Source organism: Camelina sativa, chromosome 8 (genome assembly GCF_000633955.1).
Source record: "Camelina sativa cultivar DH55 chromosome 8, Cs, whole genome shotgun sequence".
In the NCBI taxonomy this organism is placed as follows: domain Eukaryota; kingdom Viridiplantae; phylum Streptophyta; class Magnoliopsida; order Brassicales; family Brassicaceae; genus Camelina; species Camelina sativa.
Genome location: NC_025692.1, coordinates 20,642,644 through 20,652,779, shown reverse-complemented (window position 1 = coordinate 20,652,779; position 10,136 = coordinate 20,642,644). Strand labels below are relative to the sequence as shown.

The 10,136-nt window shown below is 37.2% G+C and overlaps 1 protein-coding gene across 2 annotated transcripts; it reads left to right on the top strand.

The window, feature by feature from the left end:
* Window positions 9,209-10,131, top strand: LOC104707675. Of its 2 annotated transcripts, none has more exons than XM_010424074.1 (3): window positions 9,209-9,324; window positions 9,495-9,570; window positions 9,881-10,131. In XM_010424074.1, the coding sequence occupies exons 1-3, from the start codon at window positions 9,316-9,318 to the stop codon at window positions 10,024-10,026; spliced, it is 231 nt and encodes a 76-aa protein (XP_010422376.1). In that variant the 5' UTR covers window positions 9,209-9,315; the 3' UTR covers window positions 10,027-10,131. The 2 variants fall into 2 exon arrangements, with proteins under 2 accessions (XP_010422376.1, XP_010422375.1); XM_010424073.1 differs by having other exon boundaries at window positions 9,875-10,131.

Below are 10,136 nucleotides of genomic sequence, written 5' to 3'. Positions count from 1 at the left end.
GATGGTACAATCAAGAACAAAACTACCTGGATCAGGAAGTTTCTCAGGGATCTTGTTCTGAATAATAGCACTGACTTGAGCTAATATCATCATGACTCCTTGCTCAGCATTCAAATCCTTGATTACCATTCTCTTGACATATCTCCTTAGCATTGGAGAAGTCCTAACAGCATCAATCAAAGGTAGCTCAATAATAAGCTTATCCATCATTGCTTTGCATTTAGCATCATCTAGCTCTTGTTTGGACTTCTTTGAATTCTTGGGGAAATGAACATTGGGTTTGTAAACTCTTTCAGCAACTGGAGTGGAAGAAGTGGCATTCGGAGTCTCTGTTCGTAACGGGTGACGATCGATACCCATGTGGTGTCGATCGATACCGTCTTCTGGTGTAGAAACCGTGGCTTCGGGTGGACATGGTGTCAATCGATGCTCGTGTGTGTCGGTCGACACTGGCTCAGCCGAGACATTCTCATCTTCATCTATGTCAATCAACTCCTGTGTATCATCAGTGTGAATCTTCTGGGCTATAGGATGGAGTTGTTTACCACTTCTCAAAGTCACTGCATTGCATGAATGCTTGGGATTTGATTCAGTTCTCCCATGGAGAAGTCCTTCTTGCCTTTTGACGGATCCAGCTTTGTGCAACCTGACTTTCTAGCTTCTTAACATGAATGTTCAATGCTTCAAACTTCCCATTAAGTTCAGTGTAGACATTGTCAAGCTTCCCATTGAAAGTCATTGTCATCTGCTCCTGACCTTGCAAAAGCTGCTCAAGCATAGCTTCCATCTTACTACTTTCTGCTGTCTTCAGAGGAGGAGACTGATATGAATTGTTGTCATAAGTCCTTGTGTATCCACTGCTCTGTTGATGCCTTTGATAGTCAGGCTTGGGTGTGAAACCAGAAGAATTGCCCTAAAAGTTTTTGTGTTGGTTGTTTCCACTGTAAGGCATGCTGCCTTGCTGATTACCAAACCGCTAGCCTTGATTCCCATAGACATAGTTCACATCCTCTTCCTCATAATTTCCTTGATCAGGTTCTGGCTCATATGTCTCAACTTCAGCAGCGAAGTGAACAGAATTCTTGCCCACAAGGAGATTATGCACTGAATCCAGCTTAGCATTAACAGAAGCTAACTGGTTTGAATCGAATCCTCCATGTAGTCTCTTCCTTCAGCATCTGCTCTCTTAGTACTATTGCTAAAAGCCAAGTTTTCAATCAAAGCTTCAGCATCTTCTGGAAATCTTGTCTTGAAATTCCGATGACTTGCAGCATCTAAAGCCAACTGATATTCCCAGTCACACCCTCTGAAGAGGATACTTAGCAATTGAACCCTTGAGAAACCATGGTGTGGACAGTCCCTTTGATAAGCTTTGAATCTCACCCAAGCGGCCTTAAAAGCTTCATTTGGTCTTTGCTTGAAAGAGGACAGCTTGACTCTTAGCTCATCTGACATTGCATCATCATAAAAGTAGTTGAGAAAAGCCACTTTGACTTCATGCCAATTTGTCAATGATCCAGCTGGTAACTGCTTCAACCACTGAGATGCCTCTCCTGCAAGTGAGTAAGGTAATAGTTTGCAGAATATGTAGTCCTTCGTCACTCCATTAGCCTTGATACTGGTCACCAGATCCTCAAAATGCTCAATGTGGTCCAAAGGCTTCTCATTGAGCAGGTTAGAGAAAGGTCTCTGCCCAACTAGTTGAAAGTAAGCAGGTTTCAACTCAAAATCGTTCCTCTGAAATAGAGGAGGAACAATAGCAGACCGGTTCTCATACACAAGATCAGCCCGGTTGTAGTCAGCAATGGTCCTGATCAAGTCTCGGTTGTTCTCCTGTCTTCGAACCGGATTGTTAACTTGGTTTGCAGCTCCACGTCCGTCTGCAGGAAGGGGTTGTCGATCGATACCCTGTTGGTGTCGATCGACACCATCGACATTCTCGTCAGCGACAACGATTTCAGCAATCACGTTGCCATCTGCATCAATCTTTTGGCCCTGCTCATTGATCCCTCAAAGCACCATCCGCGTCATGCATCAGAATGACTGTGTTAACCATCTTCAATGATTTGGCTGCTTTTCGGTTTTCACGCTCAAGTTTCCCCAACTCTTGGTTTGAAAGTTTCAAAGTAGGACTAGACTTGTTGCTCCTTGTGTGAGGTCTAGGAGGCATACACCTGAAACACCAAAGAGAAGAAAAACAAAAACGTGTAAGTAGAAAATAAAAACAAAAATTTAAACGACATTAAAAACTCAAATCTAATGGTAGATCAAAGAGTCCCCGGCAACGACGCCAAAATTTGATAAGCTCAAATTTTAATACCCTAATGGTACTAACAGCCTTGCAGTTGTAATACTCTAGGGGTCGAATCCACAGAGACTCAAGATCAAACACAATGGATTATAGAGTTTTATGAATTACGCTAAACAAGATCATTTGAATTAAAAAAGCAATGCAAAATATTAAATTAAACTGTTGTGAAATCAGAAAATCAAAAGGTTAAGCCTAGGGAATTTCTCAGGAAACTATGAAATATTAAATCAGATAAATTAATTAAGGTTCAAGCAATTAAAAAACAGATCTAGAACTCTAAACAATTTTGTAAAACTATTCAGTTCTCACTGCAATTATTATCTAAATTTAAAACCAGAAAATCCAAATCTCTTTGTAAAATTCTAAGTTAAAAATCACCTTTAAGAACAGGTGTAGATAAGTTCACAAAATTATTAATTCAAATCTCTTTGTAATAAATAATTTTGCTCATCAATGATTTAATCATGAAAACAATTATATTCTCATATTAATTTATTTCCCTATGATAACAATTCTAGGTGATCAATCAAGAATTATTATGAAGAACAACCAAAAATGAAGATCATAAAAGATTAAGAACCCTAAAAATCACAGATCTAATAAATCATAAAAACCCTATGAAATATCCTAAACCTAACAAGCAAATTACTCAGACATGTTTAACGAAGAACAAATCATATTTCTGAATAAGATGCAATAGATTATTGAATAGTAAAAGAGGGAGTTTAGAAATCTTCTCTCTACAAAGAATTCAGATCCTTCTCTCCCAAAAGCTCTCAATAATCTCTCTCTTAAAAACTGCTAGAAAATAACTTAGAGGTTTCTAAAACCTAAAAATAAAATATATACATCCTAAAACACGTCTAGGTGCATATGATGCAATTGTGGAAAACTTTGGGCAAAATTGCAAAACTTCCATTCTTGTTCTCTCGTCAGATAAAACAGGGTGTCGACCGACACCAAGGTGGTGTCGATCGACACCATCACTTTGTTTCGACTCCAAGTTTGTTTCCTCCGGGCTAAATGCTCCAAAATATCCAAATTGCTCCATTTCGCTCCATCCGTGCCAAAATCCTAGAAAACCTGTAATGACACAAAAACAACCTAGAAAACAAATCAAAAGACTCAAAAAGCACACTTATATCATGGTTAAAAACCGTAAAAACCATGATATATCAAGCTTACCAAAACCCTGAATCTAGCAACCATGTCCATCTCCAATGAACTTCATCCAGCATCGTCGCAACGATTAGTTTATCCTGCCATGAAGGCTTCTCGTGAACTTATGTATCTGGCAAACATACATTTCCCGGTTCAAACCTGCTGCAACTCCCCTTCCCGGACTCCATCACCACCGGCCTCACAATCCAGGCACAACAGCCAAACATTCATACCGATCTGGTCATAAAACCCTGACCCATTGGTCAACACATCCAAACCCCGAGATTAAACCACCGTCAATCTCTCGAGGTCTACATTCAATCGTTATGTTTATACTCACGTCCTAGGCATTGCTTGCTCCCAACTTCCCACTCTTATGTCGCAACCTTCGAGCCATACCGATCTTACTCTCAGACCACCGTCTTCGATTTATACCGTCTCACTCTTGGACCACAATCCTCAAGATCTCGGTATCAGGGAAACTACTCATCCCCTCAGGGGGAACATCATCCCTTCTGCCACTCTCGGAGCCCCCAACCCCTCGAGCTATCGATATTCAGGAGAATCAACATCCCCTCAGGAGCAACAATCCTTAACGACTATAAACATCTCCCGACCAAAAGTATCTCCTGTGGTCCGAGTATAACATTGCAATGTTACACCTACCCACTCAACTTCTAATATCCAATTGGATTACCCACCAACCAGAGAAATATCTGCTCCAACTGCATATGTCCATCTATTCGCCTCTCTAGGCTCGATACCTCTCGCGAAGAATCTCGCACCGGTCATCTACCACTGCTCCATCCTCCTAACATAAGATGGAAAGTCCTCAACATCTGCAGCCCTTGGCTGCGCCCGCCACATGCGGCACAACTGGAGCCTGCACTGGTACCCCTTTTGGTAAACGCTCCAACAGTATGCCAACAGATCCGCCAAGTGATCATCTCGACCCTGGGCTCCACCTGCTGCAACCCCACACCTGGGTTCCCAGCACCCCCGGCACGCTCACCGGCTAACCCCCTCTGGTCCCTTCTGATACTCTTGCGACCCTCTACTGTACCTCCCCGTGGAACTCTGGACCACACACTCGCTGGCCTCGGGACCCGCCCGACCATGACCACGAACACGTCCCCGTCCACAACCAACAACTCAAACACCTTTAGCCACTGCACTTCCAAGAACAGAGGCTAACAAGCAATCTTAACATAATACAAAAACCAAAACTCACCGTGGAATCACACTGTAGGCTCGAAGAGGATGTTCTAGGACTCCATGCTACACACAACTGACTAACTCACATAATCAATCAAGACATGCTATCTCAAACATCTACAGCACAAAGCCTAGTGAACCCAAACCTAAAACCGTAAGGGCTCTGATACCAAACTGAAACGACCCAACCCATTTTTTTTTAAATAGATAATAATAATAATAATAATAATCTACAACTACTGGTTCCATACCCACTAGCCACCTAACCACAAACACATTCAACAGCGGATAACAATACTAATAAAACCAATAATCTAATAACCAAATAATATCCAATAATAAATAACCAATATCCAAAACATAACCATTCCAATATCAAACAACATGAAACAAGGAACCAACAACCTAGCAAGTTCTAAAGACCCAGCTCTAGCAACCTAAAAATGCCAGACAACATCCAATCGAGTCCCTAGAATATCCTCCTCTTCATTGCCTTGATTCCACGATCACACTTTGCCTTTACCTGCACCGCAAACACAAATTGAGATGCATGAGTATTTGATAAACACTCAGTGAGGCAATCCTCCCATCTACTGGGCTATACACACAAGCAATAAGATCTCTCATGCCACAAACAACAACAATAAAACAAACCAGGAACATGCACAAAGCGACCCGACACAATCCGGTTACTGTCAGAAAGGGTGTCGACCAATACCCGAAGGTGTCGACTGACACTGGACATCTGGTGTCGACCGACACCACTTGGGTGTCGACCGACACCTGCTCGACACTCCCGAAACCCTAACAATGTCGACCGACACCTCCACATGGTGTCAACCGACACTCGCTAAGTCCCCGAGCCGTCCTCGCGTTGGTGTCGACCGGCACCATATTGGTGTCAACCGACACCACTGCCGAGCAGTGATTTTCTTCGAACAGAACCTTCGAAGCTCGCCTCCAAACTTCTCCTTTTCGTTCCTCACGATCCCAGGAACAAATCCAAGCCTCAGGAGCTACGAAAAACTCACAAACAACCAAAAGAAACAACCAAACAACACACAATATCACAAAAAACAGAGATCGTAGCTTAGATAAGCCATGGTCATGCACTCACCTCTCTACAGGAAGATTCTGACCAACAATGAATGAATCTCACACTCCCAGCAAGCTTCCCACACGTTCCTAGCCTTGAATCCTCACTCCCACAGCAAGATCTCACCCACAAAGCCTTGAAATCTCACAATCTCTCTCTAGAACCTCAAGAACAATTTTCTCTCTTTGTTTTCTCTAAAAACAGCGAGACAAACACCAAAACACGACCTATGTCGTTTTTCCCACTTAATAGTCCGGTTATGTGGTTTTCCCTAAACCAAACCGACCAAAATCGACGACTAAATCAATCTGATCGAATCAGATAACATTGGTGTCGACCGACACCACCATAGTGTCGACCGACACCACCATAGTGTCTGATCGAAACCAAGGAGATGAGATTACCTTGTGATCAATCTGATCGAATCAGATAACATTGGTATCGCCAAGCTCCTCGTCTCCACTGTCTCCGCTGTCTTGCCAAGCTCCTCAGCTTCAAGAGATCTCCTCGTCTCCTCTGTCTCGGCTGGCTCGCAAATCTCATCTCCGGCGAACAAAGGCAAAGGTAATCTCATCTCCTTGGTTTCATCGATGTTTCATCGATTTAGGGTATTGAAATCTTTGAACTAGGTTTGGATTTAGTATAATATAATATGGTTTCGTCTCATTTGTCAAAGTTTTTGATTAACATAGGATTTGTTTGAGTCAATTTTGAGTGTCGTGTGTTGTTTGAGTCAATTTTGAGTGTCGTGTGTTGTTTGAGTCAATTTCGATTATGCTTTAGCCTTTGAATTAGAGTATAATGCTGTGTCTTTGAATTAGAGTCAATTTTGAGTGTCGTGTGTTGTTTGAGTCAAACCTTGTGAGTCAATTTCGATTATGTTTGATTCAATTTACAGTGATGAACATTAATCGATTTTGCTTGTTTGTTTATGAGGCTTGTAGGTGAGGTTATACATGGGAAATTAAATCGGATATCCATCATCAAACCTGCATCATCAAACGATAGTAATCACAAGGTAAGTCTATATTGACAGTTTTGTGATTGTTGCTTGTTTGATTAGGTATATTGACAGTTTTGTGATTGTTGCTTGTTCGATAGTAATCACAAGGTGTTGTGGTTTAGTAAGTAGTGTAAATGTTGTGTGATTGCTTGTATATCTTATATGACATACTAGATTAGGATGTGCAGTATACAGCGGGGCAAATTATTTATAATGAAAACATTTAAATTATAAGTTGTATATATTGGTTAAATAATTGTATAATAATTGTTAATTTTATAGTTTAAACCATATAATACCGTAATATAATTTATTTTTTACATAATATTTATTTAATTAGATATGTCTATTCTCTGATACCAATAGTGTTAACAAAATAATAAAATGATGTTTTACCTGTGTAACACCGAAATAATGATATTTTCAATTTATATAAATATCGACAAAACCCGTCACGCTATATAACCCTGTCCCGAGATATTTTAACTCGCACTATATCATCTTAATTTTTCATATTTATTGTTTTGTATTATAAATATCAGATTGAGTTGATATGTTATTTATTAAGATTGTAACCATTTACATTTTATAAGATTGACGCTTCTTATAAAGTTTAAATATTTATAATACTTAGAATTCTTAAGACGGTTGAGTATTTCTCATATTTGAAGTTTCATAAAAGTTTAAATATATTATTAATATTTTAAAGGTCTTCTAACTTTTTTAAAAGTTGAAATATTTATAACATTTAAACTTCTTATAAAGTTTAAATATTTATAATATTTGAAACTTCAGAAACTTTTAAATATTAATAATATTTTATAAAGTTTAACTTTCTAAAAATATAAATATTTATAATATTTATACGTTTAACTTTCTAAAAATATAAGTTTAACTTTATAATATTTATACATTTTATAAAATATAAATATTTATAATATTTAACTTTTCAAAAGTTTTAAATATTTATAATATTTAAATTTTTAAAAATATTTAAAATAAAGAACCGGAATAAACCAAATAAAAGTTTTTTAAAGTTTGAATGCCTGATAAATTAAGCTTTCTACTCATTTGTATTCTAAATCATTTTAGTCTCTTTTATAGTATGACTATTAACTATTGTCCAATTTTTTGGGCGATATCAGATATTATACCCGTATTTTTTTATTCATCTATTAAGTAATATAAGTTCGTTTAAAAAAAATATTACATCATATGCACGAAAAAATCACAATTTTTATCAACTAAATGTATTATAGAATAATTCAAGATAATTTAAATATAAATTCAAATAAAAATGAAAGAGAATCAGATATTTATGTTTAAATGAGGTAGATAGATTTTCTTATTTTTAAAAATCTTATCTATAATTAATTTTGAAATTTTTGGTAATTAATATTAAATTTAATGCATTAAATGCAAAAACTTTCCAAAAAGTATTTTTGAGCAAAAACTATTGCAAAAATACTAGTATAGATATTATATTCATATATTGTAATTAAATCCAATATTAATCCAGTCTGCTTAGGTGTGTGACCGTGTAGGATCGAATAATATTATCAATGAGCTTTTAAAATCATTAATTATAAAAGGCTTTTAACAAAACATTATAATCATATACTATTATACAACTTTTAAACCTTGACTATACAAGAGTAAGTACAAAAGATTTCAGGACATTCCCAACATTGGCCCATATTTTCCGAGGGTTCCCCCTCTTCCGTTTGGGACACCTTAGGACTCTGCCGATCTACCGAGGGTTCCCCCTCTTCCGTTTGTTCCCTGTTAACAAAACAACAATGAAACAGAGTGTGACTTCCAGGTAGAGACACACATATAAAGATAGCACTCTCGGGAAGAAACAGAGTGTGACTTGACATGAATTCTTCATTAGGGCTATATTTCAAGTACTTATTCTTCATAAACATTTTTGTATTTAAAACATGATAATATTTATTTATATGCCACAGGAAAATGATATGTGCACTTTTTGAAGCTTGCTTAGGATTTTTCAGTGGTTTGATTTTATTTATTTCAATTCGCAAATACGATTACGAACGAGGGACGACTTTATTAGTTTCCCTTTAGGCCTTCTCTAATTATGCACCGGTCCTGACGAAACTGACTTTTTTTAGTTTTAGATGTGTGATACATCATGTGTCTTATATTAGTATGTATATCATATATGAGCAGGACTTTCAAGATCTGATATCTTTCAAGAAAGTTGGACCAAATCTAACCCTTGTGAGCTAAGCTGATATATTGTTAAATTGTATATTGTCCACTTAAACGTCAACATTATATACTTTATTAAAGGACTTAACTACGAAGCAGTTGCATGAAAATTTCCTCTGCGATTTCGTGGTAATATGTATATGCGTGTTAAGCGATATGCATGTGCCACATGAAATTGAGACAAGCAGTGCCTTTATATATTGTATATCATGTATTCTCATGCGTAAATTGTAATCACGTAAACCAAAAGAAAGAAAGAAATAAAAGTTTCATTTTCTACCAAGAGGTTCCAAAATGCCCAAGGTACGTATATATACACGCTAAAGATTTTTCGTATTAAAGCTCTAAAATATATAAGAAAGGTTTTACTTGTTAGGATGAATCTGTTAGCTAGTATTACTCCTTTTTTTGAAGAAAAGAAAAACATATAGTAGTATATAATAGGATTATAATTGGCAAATTTCCATGAGCAGAAAATCTTGATGTCGGTGAGTATGAGGTGCGAAAAATGTCGTTCAGAAGCTCTCAAGATCGGAGCTAAAACCACTGGTAAGATATCCCATTAAACCTTAGCTAAACAAGATTTTGATTCGTAAATAATTGAGAGTATTTTCATCTGCAAATTAAATGACTGAATCATTTTTCATCTTTAAGATAGTAAAATATGTGAGCTATAATTTATAGCCTATAAATTGAGATACCGATTTGTAAATTATCAATCAGAATCCAAATATTTATCCAACAGGGATTTGGTTATGTTATGTATCTAGCAAATTATGTTTGTTTGTTTCACCCTCTTCTGCTTGATTTTTCTCATGAATATGTTAAAAATTTTGATCTAAAAAAAAAAAAGGAGCAGGAGTGACTTTTGTGGGAATAGAAGGAGAAGAGAAAGACAAAGTGGTAGTGATCGGAGAAGGTGTTGACGCCGCATGTTTAGTTGTCCGGCTTCGCAAGAAAGTTGGTTTCGCTGATATTATCAGCGTCGCAGATGTTGACTCTTAAAAAACACAAGTCTTTTTCTACACTTACCTCTCTTTTTTTCAAAAACTAACTTCTCAACGTGTCTCAAAAACAAGTTTTACATAATCGCAAATTTCTCTAGCCTTCTACTC